Below are 14,714 nucleotides of genomic sequence, written 5' to 3' on the forward strand. Positions count from 1 at the left end.
TTTCAAAAGAAATGAAAACTCAGAACTAAACTGAATCAAAACACAAGAAACAGTTTTGTTGATATAACAAGCCTCCAGTTAACTGGAGGACCCTTAAACAGAGACCCACGCTCATAAAACAGCTTTCTCATAGCAAAACAAGTTTGTTACAGCACCACAAAACACTAGTTAAAATATGCAGAGATTTGCATTTTTTTACAATTTCCCCAGCAAAACTGCTATTAAATAAGTTATAAATTAGAACATGAACAAAACAAACTTTGTCTTACAAAGCAACACAAACCTTTAAGAATTCTACCTTTAAAATCTGAAGAACATTAGCACAAACTAGAAACAACAGTGGGAATTTACATGACCCAGTTCCACCTCTGAGCAGCCTTCCCTGCTGTCAAAGGGTTTAGGTTAACTGTATGCACATTGCAATATACAGTGAACAAACCTTAAGGTCAAAAATAGGAGCCCTCCGAAAAAGGAGTGATTTTGGCAAATTCAGAAACTCTTGCTAATGTTACAAAAGAGCTGAGACTTCAAGTAAAAGCTCCAAAACCAGGATCAACTTTTGGTTATTTCCAAGAAAGCTGTGCAGGAGAACTTCACAGTGGATAGCATCCTCATGTTTTACACAGTACTCGAAAGGTCTTTTTTTGTCTAGTTTTCATCAAAGTTCCTTTTTGATATTTCTTTCATCTCAAAAGAGTAGACGAAAAAGAATATTCAGATGGCCATGTACCTCAACAGCGAGAAATTCTACTCCTTCCATTAGTTCAACAATAACCATATGGCATATTGCTAAAGCTATCCAATAGGATATATACAAATATAAATCTATATATCAGTGCCGTTTGGTTTAAATTATTTATGTACACATATATTCTTTTTACAACGTTTCATTAGCATGAAACTAAGTTACTTTTTTTTTAATGAACAGTGGCAACACAGCCCGGATAACCTACAAGAACCAGTGGCAACACAATTAAGGCCCCAATCTGGCAATCCGCTATAGGGAGCTGTTCTTGAGATGTTGTGTCTGTAGAGGCTTGACGTGATATTCATAGATCTTCAGTGCAGGTCCCAGTTTTAATGACAGTCCAGTCAGCACATCATTCCGCGTCATCAACAGTAAAGATTTCCCATCAATTTCCTAAGTGAAAATTAATAATTATGTAAACCACATTGAAAAGCAAAATAGTAACCCACTTTTGGCGCTGGGCACAAATCTCAAGAGAAGGGACTCAAAAATTGGGTCAGCTTGCAGGCTCCTCACCAGGTGACCAGGGCAATAGTGCTGCTATGGGGACCAGTGTGATCCTCAGATGTGTTGCAAATGCTGCCCCACCTTTCTTCTTAGCTGGAAGCATATGGCAAAGCAAATTTGATTTTCTGTGTCGAATTTGCCAAACACATATGAAATGCATAAATAATGGTTAAATAATGCACAGTGGGTGGCCGTGTTAGTCTGTCTGCAGTAGTAGAAAAGAGCAAGAGTCCAGTAGCACCTTAAAGACTAACAAGAATATTTTCCGGCAGGGTAGGAGCTTTCGTGAGCCACAGCTCACGCTGTGGCTCATGAAAGCTCATACCCTGCCAGAAAATATTCTTGTTAGTCTTTAAGGTGCTACTGGACTCTTGCTCTTTTCTACTGGTTAAATCATGGTTATTTATGGAAAGGGAAAGAGTTAAGAATAACATTGGTTAAAGTTATGAGGTAAACATTGCATGGTTTTATTTCCAGCAGAGCTTTTGCCAGGCTACAATGTAAGTAGGTCTCTACTGGTAGTCTGGCAAGCCACCCGAGCTGCTTTGCCCGAGGATTAAAAGCCAGCCAGCCCGATGATTCATGACTGGCTATGGGGAATATGGAACTGAACTTAATATGCAGAGCCTGCTGAATGACTCAGCTATTTTTGCAAGGAACACACATCCAGTCTGAGTCATTCAGCAGGCTCTGCACATTACATTGACACTCTTGGCTTGCCTTCCTGTGGGATGATGCAACCTCTCTATAAGCATGAACTAAAGTTTATTGGTTCGAAATAGTACTACTTTCTGCCCAGACAGGCTTTAACCACAGCTCTCTACATACGGCTGCCAACCTCCAGTTACTAACTGGAGATCTCCTGCTATTACAACTGATTTCCAGCCGATAGAGATCAGCTCACCTGGAGGAAATGGCCGCTTTGACAATTGTATATGGCACTGAAGTCCTTCCCCTCCCCAGACAGTGCCCTCCTCAGGCGCCGCCTCGAAAACATCTCGCTAATGACGAAGAGGGTCCTGGCAACACTATCTCTACGTGACGGTAAAAACAAACACAGATACGCACAAAACAATGACGCAGTGTCCCCTATATGGTTGTCAGTTCTGGCTTAAGAAATTCCTGGAGATGTGTGGGCAGTGCCTGGGAAGAGTGGCGTTTGGGGAGAGGAGGGACCTTAGCAGAATGTTTTGCCATAGAATCTGCCCTCTCCTCTCCAGCTGTCATTTTCTCCAGGGAAACTGTTCTCTGTAGCCTGGATACGAGCTGTAATCCCGGAAGAACTCCATCCTTCACCTTGAAGTTGGTATGCCTAGCTCCTGATCACCGAGGAGAGCCTATGTGCATAGGTTCTGAGTTCGTGAGCCAGTGATTGTGCGGGGGTAGAGGTAGAAGAAGAAGAGTTGTTTTTTATATGCTGACTTCCTCTGCCACTTAAGGAAGATTCAAACTGGCTTACAATCACCTTCCCTTCCCCTCCGCACAACAGACACCCTGTGAGGGAGGTGGGGCTGAGAGAGTGTGACGAGCCCAAGGTCACCCAGCTGGCTTTGTGTGTAGGAGTGGGGAAACAAATCCAGTTCACCAGACTGGCCTCTGCCGCTCATGTGGAGGAGTGGGGAATCAAACCCGGTTCTCCAGATCAGAGTCCACTGCTCCAAACCACCGGTCTTGACCACTACACCACGCCGGCTCTCTAGGGGATAGGGTTATAAAATGACGCCATGTTCCTTTAATAGAGGCTTAAGATTAGTAAATGAGCAGTTTAAGTTTTTATGGCATGGAGGTATTTGTTGCAGATCAACTGATATTAAAGGAGGCAATTTAACCCTAGCAGGGATGGAGCCAAAATGTATAGAGGGCTCATGCTGTGGAATGATCAGAGTTTGGTTCATCCTGATTCTCAGAGAGATCAAAGAAGTGAGGAGAAGAGGTTAACAAAAGAATGGCTTCCTATGAGGGGAAAGTTCTCATTTCTACTCTGAAATGGCTGCTGGCATTTCCCCTCCCCCTTCTCATGTGGTGTCAGAACTGGCCGAATTCTTCACCTAAAAGAGGAACACACTGAACTTAAGGAACCTCAGGCTAAAGGAGTGGAATGTGAATGAAGACAATTTAAAAACAGGAAACAGGGAAAGTACATGCTAAACAGAGAAAGACATAGCAGCCAAGTCCTCAGCCGGCATAAAACTAACAGGCGCTCCCAGAGAATGCAATATAAAAAGAAAGCTATCCCTAAATTGCCAGCAAATGCAAGTAAGAATTGAAAGATGTGGTCTGGTAAAGTTATGGATCACATCACACAGGTAGCTCAGTTATGGAAGTCAAATTTCCAGCAACTTGCCAAACTGGATCAAGAGATTTAAGATAGCTTCTGATGTAATGCAGAAAACACATCTGAGCACTGGGGTGGGGTTCAAATGTTATTTTATGCAGCCTACCTCTCACCGCAGAAGAAATATTATAAGGCCACAGCCCTGTACATGCTCACTAGAAGTAATTTCTATTGAACACAGCGAGACTTTGGGCTACATGAAGTGAAAGTGGCTTCTAGGACCAATTTTACAGGGAGAGAAATGGCTATGTAGAGAAGATCAAATGGCTGAAACCGTGGCCCGTGTACTACTACATTGCAAGCATGGCTCACTTTTACAGGAACAGGTCATCGAACCCCTACTGACAGATTGCCCTGGTGGCACTGATAAGGAGCTGGTTCAATTTCTTTTAAGTGATATTTATCCCCAGGTTACTGCAGGGGTTGCTAGATTTCTGGGATTTATATTAAAGTTTTAACTTTTAATGTTGTAAGGAAGATCTTCGCTAAAAGTTTATAAATCTCCTTTTAACCTCAATATGTACTTTTTAAATGCCAAATAAAGGTGTGATTTGATTTGATTTGAGAAGATCAAATTATAATACAGGTGCCAAGAACAAGAAAAAAATCTGCTGAAGTGTTCATCACCACAGTGCATGAATATGGTAACTACTGAATTTTTAAAAAGTGAATTCCTAAGAGACAGCGTAGTTGAGTTGGCCTAAGAAACAAGAAATTATCAATTGAGTTTCAACTGGATCTAGATCCCATATTAGCCAAATGTATAGTAAAGATGAGAATTCTATAAGCTGTAATAAAAAGATACTTGGAACTATATGCTGGTTTCTTGAGCAAAACTGCGCTAGATAACACAGACAGTCAATGGAAAGAATGGTAGAAAGAGGAGTTGGACCCAAAGCAAAGCCTGAAAACAAAGCACAGTTACTCAGAAGACAAAGGGCTCATCATCAATATATTTTTCTTCAGCTAAGGAAGACACATTAGATAAGGCCCAATCTAAATGTGCCTCCTTCAGAAGAGAAAGTTCAGGACAGTTCAACAGATATAAAGACATAGTACGAAAAACAGAAATCCACAGAGGCATGCCTTCTGGAACACACCAGTATTATTTGCATTGTTTTTCTTCCCCAAGATAATTCATTGTTATTAATTGACTTATAGAAAGAAAGATATGGAATGATTAGTGTACTGGTTCTTTCAAGTTCTCAGAGAAGATCAGAAAGTACAAGAAGAGAGGAGGGCATTAATAGGGTTGCCAGGTCCCTCTTTGCAACCGGCGGAAGGTTTTTGGTGCGAAGCCTGAGGAGGGCGGGGTTTGGGGAGGGGAGGGACTTCAATGCCATAGAGTCCAATTGGCAAAGTGGCCATTTTCTCCAGGTGAACTGATCTCTGTTGGCTGGAGATCAGTTCTAATAGCGGGAGATCTCCAGCTATTACCTGGAGGTTGGCAACCCTAGGCATTAAAAGTGTGAGTGAGGAAGTTCATGCTTCTAATTAAAAATGGTAGTTGATCAGGTAAGGACTGAGGGGTGTGTGGAACACTCCTAGGGGTTAAATGCAATCTCTCACACACACCTCAAATGCTGATTGCCTTCTTGGGCACGACTCATCGCTGAATGCCCCTCGCAAGACAAAAACCCTCCCCTGGCTGAGAAGCAGATAAGAGGCTGCCACCTGGCTAGTGAAGGATGAGAAAGCCTGCAAAACAGATAACCTACCACTAGCTGTAAATGTAATTTTGAAACCTCACTTTCACCATCCTCATCCCTATCGAGATTCCTGAAAACTCCCTCCTAGATGAAACTGACCCAAGGTGAATTTCATTTGCAGTAAACCCCATGAATCCTTTCAGTGTATGAATTTGGAGGAAAGAATAATTGCAAGATGAGGAATGAAATGAAATTTGAGTCCAAGCCTTCAGGTAATATAGAATCAAATGGGGGGAGGGGAATGAAAGGGAAAATTCCTGGCAGTGGAGAGGAAGGGGAAAGGAGGAGATGAAGAACTGCTGACCACTGAATTTCACCAACTGCATCTGCACAAAAGCAGCACACCCAGCCTCGTGTAGGTGCTTTGAAAAGAGATATCCCAGACTGATCTGGGGCCCTAGCCATCAAGTATCTGTAATCAGCAGCTGTCCAATGCCAAATGCTACCACTCTATCCATGCAAACCTTTGAGGCAATCAAAAGAGATGACTGACTTGACAAAAAACAAACAAGTTTAAATGCTGATTGCAGTTTTTGCAAAGTCACAGCATCCCTAGTTAGCAGAATTAACTTGACTAGCCAATTTGCATCTCTGAGAGTCTGTATTTCTGAGATTTACTATAGACCAGTGGTTCACACCCTGTGGGCTGGGGGGCTGTGTGCACAGGGTACACAAACCCATCCAGCTGGGGCAGGTTTCTGTCTTCTCCAGATGGCCATGCCCCCCCCCCCACTCTCTGTCGGGCTGGTTGACCTTCATCCACTAGCTGGCTTGCTGCAGCGCGGCCACACCTGCTTCAAGCCCCCTTCCAGGCAGCTGGCATCGGGGCATCCTCAGCCAGAGACCCAAGTGTGCACTGGCTCAGTCAGGGCTGCTTGCCTACTTGCCTATGTCCTCCTGAGAGGCTTGGGTGGGAAATGTTGCCTCCCACTTCCCAGCCCCTCCCATTTCCAGAGACAGCTGGAAATGCCTGTGCCTTGAACATAGGTGTGCGCTGTGGCACTTTAAGGAGCCACTATTTGGCTGGTGGCTTCCTTGTGGATCTATCACTACCAGTGAGAGTCTATCCTGTCTTTAGCCCTGAAAATACACAAAATATAGAACATCTTCAGAAAATCCAGACAGCAGCTGTGCCGTCTATTAAATAAGACACCTGGTCCTTACCAATAATTAGTGAGAAATCATCTTTTCCTCAACTTCAGTACTTTCTTTGCCATCCACCACAATTCTCTTTGTAATGATCTCTTTGCCATTCATGATTTTTCTGGTAGTTATGATGGACTTGAACCTGCCTTTCCCACTGTGGTTCAGAGATGTGACTGAAGAACAGGAACCACCCCCAGTTATTTCAGAACCAAATGAAGTAAATCCAGTTCCTGCAATTGGAGATACCCCCTTGATGGAGACAGAATAGCAACCATCACTTCTGCTTCTTTTTCCAGGGAGGCTTTGTTGGACTCCAGAAATGTCATCAAGCAGATCATCAAAGATACCTCGCGAAAAGGAGTCTGTTCCCTTTTGGACAGTCAGGCGTGGACCATGAAAACCCAATTCAGTGTCAGCAACCCTTCCTTTTTCTCTATATTCATCACCATCACATCTGCTTCCATTATCCCCTCTTTCTCCTCTTCGTCTTTCTTTTTCATTTGTGTGCCGTTGACTGGATCTGTCATAGGCATCCCTCTTTTTAGCATCCGATAAGACTTCATATGCTTTTGAGATTTCTATGAATTTTTTCTCTGCTGCTTCCCTGTCCCCTGGATTTTTATCAGGATGAACCTTTAAGGCCAGTTTTCGGTATGCCTTTTTAATGTCGTCCGCGGGTGAATTTCTTTGCACTCCCAGAATGTCGTAAAAATTCACCATTTTCTTAAAATCGTGTTCTTAGCAAAACTATTCACTTCCTCAGCTCTCGGTGAATGTCAGAATGCTACCCTGATACCTCTTGACACCCTCTCAGTTTCACACTTGAAAGAAAATCAGCTTGCCATATTGATAAATTCCACATACCCGAGCGTGTATCTCCATGCTTGGGGTTTTGTTTTAAAATATCCTGGGTATTCACAACAGGGGAGGGGGTGGGTGGGACTGTTTTAACATCCAACTGATTTCAAAAAAGTGCCAACTGTCCACTGCCAGGGAGAGGCTGTGACATCACCATTACATCAGCTAACAGCTAGATCTCATTAATTTGCATATTGCAATCCCATTGGTTATAAGTTTGCAATGCTTACTGTTTAAAGTTAGATTATATCAGAGAACCACAACAGTGCAGGGATGAGCACAGCTGCGCAGTATTTTGATTCTGGGCAACTGGCAGTGAGTGTTTAACTATATTCTAAATATGTATAAAGCACAGGATATGAGAGCTGCACTTATTCATACTCGCACTTATCCCAGCTGCATTGCCAAGACACATGCTTTATCACAGATGGACATAATAACAACGCTGTAGCCATTATCTGTATATACTGCATTCCAGCAGCTTAGTGGGATGATTGTAATGAACAAAAAAACCCTGTAGTTTTAAACTTTCATAATGTCCTTTTATGTTTACAGAACATCTTTAGATACATGTGGTGCAGATGCTACGTGAAAAGATTGTTTAGAGACAAAGTATGAAATCGCCTGTGCCTTTATATATTTATATTTGATTGCCTTCTGCTTCAGTTTAGTCAGGTTTCACAGACTTAGCTTGTTGGTTTCACTGATTTGTAAAATAAGGTTCTTTGCGTAATCTTGAGATTTAATATGATGAACAGAAAATTCACTGAGTAACATAAGCAATTATATTGATTTGCAGCATAGTTTCAAAACATATTTCTTTTAAAATACCCAGAAGTTTCCCCCTTTGTTCCCCTCACTTTAAGATCTTCTTCAGAAATACTGCTAGTAATTCAGTAGCTACCCCCTCTATGACTCTGTGTAAAGTCTTCCACCCATGTGATTTTTTATGGCCATGGCTACAGAGGAGAGACGATTTTGTACACACCACTAATAGTATGGAGAGTAAGAGAAACCATGCGTACAAAGGAATATGTAAAAGGGGTTCTATAGTTAGTCCATATGACCAGTTTTGATGCAATGGTAAAACAGTAAAGCCAAAACATTGTCATTCTTGAAGCTATGTGCAGTATTAAGTTCAGTTGCCATACCCTTGAAAACTGAAGACTCCTCAAGTGATCAGGAATCTTGTAAGAATGCATTGATGGATCCGCAACATATGGCAAGTCACAAACGTGTGTTGACTTTCAGAGCCACCATGAGTTTGCAATCAAATAGCACAAATACTTCTGAAGGGCTTCAGTTCACAACACATCTACATCCAGTGACCATGGAAAAAACACAACAATCTAGATGGTTAACAAGTAATAGCTACATATTCCACTGTGTATTGCACTTCTTGAAAAAGTCCCTAGTTCCTCTTGATCCCTAACATCCAGTCACTAGAAAGGTCATATAGATGTTGTAGCAATTTCTAAACACCTTCACAGCAGCTACAGCATGTTAAACTGTCAATTCAGATAAAAGGCCTCTGTAATGCACTGTATGTAGGGCTGCCCTTGAAGACTACTCAGGGCTTTTTCTGCACTCACAACTTACTCCTGATTTTCTTGGCAGTCGATCCACAAGCATTGGAATCGGTTTTCAGCACGGCTCTTCCACAACTCTGCCCTCCCTCTGCATTTTCACAGTTGTGGAGTCAACTGTGGTCTCAAAAGAAATGCTAAAACCCCAGGGGGAAAAACAAAACAACAAAATGAAGGAAAAAATGAAGGCACAAAATTATGTGTAGAAATCAAGGGATAAACTGAAAGTATGGGGCAGAACCAATGAAAAAACCACGTGAAGCCTTCAGAAGCTTTAACTAGTGCAAAATACACCATCTCGCCTATTGACAAATACTAGACAATATCAACATCTCTCTCCAGTGACAAAATAGTTGCACTAGCTGCCTGTTTGCTTCCAGATTCAATTCAATATGCTGGTTCTTAACTTGAAAGCCATTTGTAATGTAGGATTCAGTTATCGAAAAAATTACATCTCTTGGTATTAACCATACACCAGTTAGATCAGCCTCTTTATCTGTCATCTCTACTAGTCTCAGGCATTTGGCATCTACAAGGAATCAGACCTTTCCTTTCACCACTCCCTTCCTCTGGAATACTCAGCCATACATTGATGGATAAGCCTATTTAAGGAACATACTAATAAATGTTGAGGAATATCTTCTGTTCTCTGTGCTTCATAGATAAAGCAGTTAAGCTGCAGGCAAACTTTAGCATATCTCATTAGAGCTATTCTTAACATCAGCTGGGAGCAAAGGCAGTGAAAACTTTTCTTTGATCACTAGCCATAAAGCCAAATTGATACTCTCTACAATCCAAGTCATCCTCAATATAGAAAAATTATGGGGTAAATCTGGATATTTGGAAGATAACAAAATCATGGGCACCTTCACACTGCCTGTGTATACTTCTTGGACTACCAGTTGCTAACAGATATTTTTTAACCATTTCACACAAAGCCCTTTCTGTTCCACTTGCAATGCAGGATTGAGCTATTTTTTAAATCCCTGTTCTCCCGTTTTTAAATGTTCTGTGCAGTTCTGATTCACTGCAGTATACTGCTTGAAATCTCTGTGGTGCTTCTGCAAGCACTGCCTTTTTATGTTCCTGGGTTTGTTTGTTTTTACTGGTATAGATTTTCAATATATTACCGTATCATTATATTGGAATACTGGTATATTGCAAAGTTAGAATCATTAAAAAAAAGTGTGGCATCAGAAAAAGTGGTGTGGTTTGAAACAGAAACAGCAATTAATGTGTAATTCATAAACAGATATAAGTATTAAAACTAACAGCCCACATTGCTTTACACAGAGTTGGGGCTTCCCCTGCCACCAAACAAATAGGTACTACATCATGTTACATCAACATACCATTGTAACAATATGTGTAAGATTCTCTGAATCTGCTTACTTTTGTTTTAATGAATGGCTCTAGCCCCTTCCCTTCTGTAGATATAAGAGGAAAGGCATATCTTTGCAACAGAAGAGGCTAGAGACTTAATTTTTTAAAGTGAATGCCGGGAATTCACAGAACCCATTGCACCTATTGGTACAATGGTATGTTGATATAACAGTACTCTAGTGCTGATTTAAAACAAACACACAAACAAACTGCCAAAGCCCTGGTGGCCCAGGGGAGGGTGGTGGTGGCTGCTACTAGGGGACCGGGGCAGGAAAACTGCAGGGAAACCTGCCACCTGGAACCCCTGTTGCCACTACACTTTATCTGCAGCTGCACCAGCAACAGGAAACTACACAAGCCCATCCCCATGTAGATTGTGGAAACTACTTTATTTGCTCTCTGCTTCTAGGATGGCTTTATCTCAGCTTATTTGTTGGTGATGTAATCAACTAGATAGCACCAAGTTAGTGGTATTGCACATCTATCTAGATATGGGTAAAGAATGTTGTTAAAGGGATTTGGGGTATGATTGAATATGGGAGTCTACTGAGACTCGCATTATTATATGACCTAATGAGTTCTGTAAGCATGCAGCATTAATGTCAGGTGCGCAATTTGTTTACATAGATCCACTAGTAAAAATAGTGCAGACATATAGAATTACCAATAGTAGAAGTATAATATGCCAACTGGGCATAGTGTTCTTAGGAAAAATAACAACCATATTTCATACGTCAGTGGGAAAGAAAAAAAATAATTTGAACAAAATGTGCTGGAGCACTGGCAACCATTTTGTCTTGAAATAGTATCAAAGTAGGGAGAAGCATTGGAGGGGAAAGCATTAACCATAGAGTAAGTACTAATTATGTAGATCTAGTTTCTTTTTTATTTTCTAAAATTTTTGAGTGTGTGCATAATGAATAAATATATATGCAGAAGAATCTTCCTCAAACAATACTCCAGACCGCGAGCCAGATTCCACGAGCCAGATTCCGCGAGCCATATTCTACATCAACCTTGTCTAGACACCTGGACATTATCACCAGATATTGCCTTCTGTTGCTGTGTACTGCTGACTGTCCACAGCATTTGTCCACAGATGGCGGAACCATTTCAATTGTTAATGCTTGACGGAACAGAAACAGTACCAAACTTACATGGTAATGTAATTTGTTTCTGACCGCCAGACTAAAAGGACAAGCTGAATACCACAAGGAATATATATATAAGGGAGCATAATGTCAACAAGAGCACACCCATACATAAAGAAGAGTTCACGGATAAGCAACTCATCACATCCAGTATTTTCTTTAAACCAGTGGGGATTTCATCATCATCAGGATGAAAATGAATGCACACTCCTTGATCAATATCCATAAGTTATCTGCTAGAAGAGCCAAGGAGACTAACAAGGAGTGGTGCTAAAATACCAAACCCTGCTTTGGGTGCCGCCCATTTCCATTTAAGACACGGAAGTCAGGAGTGGCTATGTTGGAAGAAATGCCTGTCTTTGGATGAGCACTTAGAGAAAATCCTGACAGCAGTCTGAGAATCAGTTTTAATTCCAAGAGATCTCTAGGCTCCACCAGGAGGTTGCCTATTTGGTGTAGTGGTTAGATGGCTGACTAGGACCTGGGAGACCCCAATCAATCATATAGATCACTGGGTGACCTCAGGACAGTAAGTCTCCAAGCTGAACTTAGCAGGCTTGTTGTGAGGATAGTATAGAAAGGAGGAGCAATGCGCACAACCTTGAGCTCTTCGCAGGGCTGATTCAAGTCATTTGAGTGCCCTGGTGAACTTCAGGGCAATTGCAGCATAGATGGGGCAACCTCTTATCATCCTTACTGCTGTCCTGTGGGGTCCAGGGTGAGTTCCATAGGCAGCACTGATGGAACCCACCCTGGCTCAGAGTGGTGTGGAGGGGGCGCGTCCAGGATGGGCCTCCCTTCCCTGCCAACAATCTTCCTTCCTTCCTTGCTGCTCAGTTGCAATGGAAGGGAGTTTGAGATCTTTGAGAAGTACCACTCCACTCCTAACAGTCAGGATAGGGCACTGTTTCCTGAAGACAGACAGGTATTTCTGATTACAACTGGGATGAGAGGCAGAGGAAGGAGGGACAAGAATGGTTGGGAGAGGGTTAGAGACATTACAGTGAAGATGCAGAGTTGCTTTCTGAGGATACTCAGCCTTCTGATTATATCTGGAAAAAGGGAAGGAAGTTGGCTAAGAACGCCAAGAACGCCAAAGGACTACCGAGGTGGAAATGCCAAGTAGTTGCATGTACTACCTGTGCCACGAACCAGACTGGTTCTTTGGAGGAAAAGTGTGATAAAAATGTAACACAGAGATAGATAATGTCACTTATCACATTCACAGCCAGACAAGAAATACTAATTCTATGAAGCTTTTGAAGAATTTCATTGTGAAGAATTTAACTGAGGATTTATGAACCAGACTACCAATTTGGTGAAGTATGTCAGACTAAAACTGGAGAGACATGGGTTCAAATCAGCACTCTGCAATGAGGATCACCAAGTGACCTTAGGCCAGTCACTTTATCTCATCCTAACCTACCTCACAGGGTTTTGTGAAGATAAAATGGGAGGTAGAAAACACCTGAGTTCCTTGGATGAAGCATAGGATAAACTGGATAGATAGAACCGGTTGGGTATGGAGTTTTAAGAACCATATTATAAACGCTTTTAAAATGGCTTTCAGGATGGAATTAAATTAATCAAGGAGACAACTTGCCATGATGCATCTGAGGTTAATGGGCAACTCTACCAGCATCGAAGCCAGAAGAGAGTAAAGAAGCTGGCAGAAGTAGGAAATTCACCTCTGAAGTACAGTAAGTTTTACTCTATTCACCAAGCAAATGCAGAAGGCCAAGCTCCTAATATTTATAGGAGGCCTAGCTAATCCAAAGACATCATCCAGCCTGCCAACTGCAGGGAATGCACATCCCTACCTAGGGCTGATAACTGGCCTGGAGAAAAATATCCTCTCCCTTTAACAGAGGATTAATGGTATGTTCTTTGCCGGGTTGTGTTATATACCTCCATGCATAGGGTTGCCAGGTGCCTGTTAATTGCAAGCAATTGCCCACCAATTAACAGGCCTGCCCACCGCCCCTCAGCTGGCTGGCGGGGGGAACAGGCCAGCTAAAGGGTGGCACAAAAATGTCTCTTCTGAGGTAAACCCGGAAACAACAGGGGACGCTCTAGCACATCCCTAAAAAAAAAAAAAACTCTATGGCAACCATAGAGTTTTTGGAGGAATATGCTAGAGCATCCCTGTCACGTCTGGGTTTACCTGGAAGGGAAAGTACTGCATGCACGCACTGTGTGCTCACAAATCGCCCCTCCACAATCTCCCACCAATGGCAAGGAGGGACCTGGCAACCCCATCCAAGCATGAAAAGCTTCAACTGCTCATTTCCATATATTTAGCCCTTATTAGAGGGCTTTTCTCTAGACCAGCTGGGAATCCTACTCCTATCCCTTCTGCCCCTAATGAGGACCCCACACCTTGAGCACACAAGTCCCCACTATCTAGGGCTTAGTTTCTGAGCACAAACCCTTGATTCAAGCTCTGGAGCACTTGGCATCTTTCTGAAACTTAGAGGCTTACAAATGCAATGTGCTTCTTTCTCTAGCCAGTAAACTCCAAACGTTTGTCCCAAAAGACATATTGTAAATTACGCATTTACATTACACACGTTCTTATCCTATTTTCTGTTCTGTGGTGTTCCAAAGAGATAGATAAACTATCCAGAGAAGTCAAGTCTTTTCTGATCCCAACAATTACCTGCAGTCTTTTAATAGCACATCTAATGAGTGCACAATAAAGATGAACTCCAGGCAGAAAAGTTTCTCTCATTTTTCCATTAAACTAAGCCAAGTAGCCCAATCAAATCCATGTTTACTCAGAATCCAGTCCCACAGATTGCAACTGGAATTACTCCATGGTAAAAATGGATAGGAATGAAGTCTTAACAGTTCCTCCCAAATTTTTGCAATTTGTTTGCTGCTAAAATCTGTTGAAGATGTTCTGATTTTGGACGCTGGCTGTAATATAGGTGAGACACTAGACATTCTAGCACACCACAGGGTCCATTTAAGGATCACTTTAATCTGGTTACCGTGATGGATCCTGAAAGGTCCTGGGATCTAGGAGGGCCACCACCTGTCCTTTGGATTCTTGCCCATCTTGGTTATTGAAATTGTGTAAGGATCACACCGGTGAGTCTCTAATGTCAATTATAAATCAACCACTGACTCAGGGTACCCTTCCCTGTTCTCAGGCAGTTGTCTATCTGCTACTAAATAATACCTTCATTAGAGAAGAATGATGTGGCTAATTTCACCCGGTCTCTAACTTGCCTTTTCTTGGCAAGATCATACAGAGTGAGGTAGCAAAACAATTCCAGGTCTTCCCAG

At 42.2% G+C, this 14,714-nt stretch overlaps 2 protein-coding genes across 2 annotated transcripts in view; both read right to left on the bottom strand.

The window, feature by feature from the left end:
* Window positions 1–982: 982 nt before the first annotated feature.
* Window positions 983–14,714, bottom strand: part of SAMD13 (sterile alpha motif domain containing 13) — a 55,526-nt gene continuing 41,794 nt past the window's right edge. Inside the window, exon 4 of the mRNA XM_056845118.1 lies at window positions 983–1,141. Coding sequence (XP_056701096.1) covers window positions 998–1,141 — 144 coding nt within the window. The 3' untranslated portion in view covers window positions 983–997. The remainder of the gene's footprint in view (window positions 1,142–14,714) is intronic.
* Window positions 6,470–7,165, bottom strand: LOC130473566 (dnaJ homolog subfamily B member 6-like). Its single transcript, XM_056845117.1, has one exon. It carries the CDS (start codon window positions 7,163–7,165, stop codon window positions 6,470–6,472), a length of 696 nt encoding a protein of 231 aa, XP_056701095.1.

Source organism: Euleptes europaea, chromosome 2 (assembly GCF_029931775.1).
Source record: "Euleptes europaea isolate rEulEur1 chromosome 2, rEulEur1.hap1, whole genome shotgun sequence".
NCBI classification, from domain to species: domain Eukaryota; kingdom Metazoa; phylum Chordata; class Lepidosauria; order Squamata; family Sphaerodactylidae; genus Euleptes; species Euleptes europaea.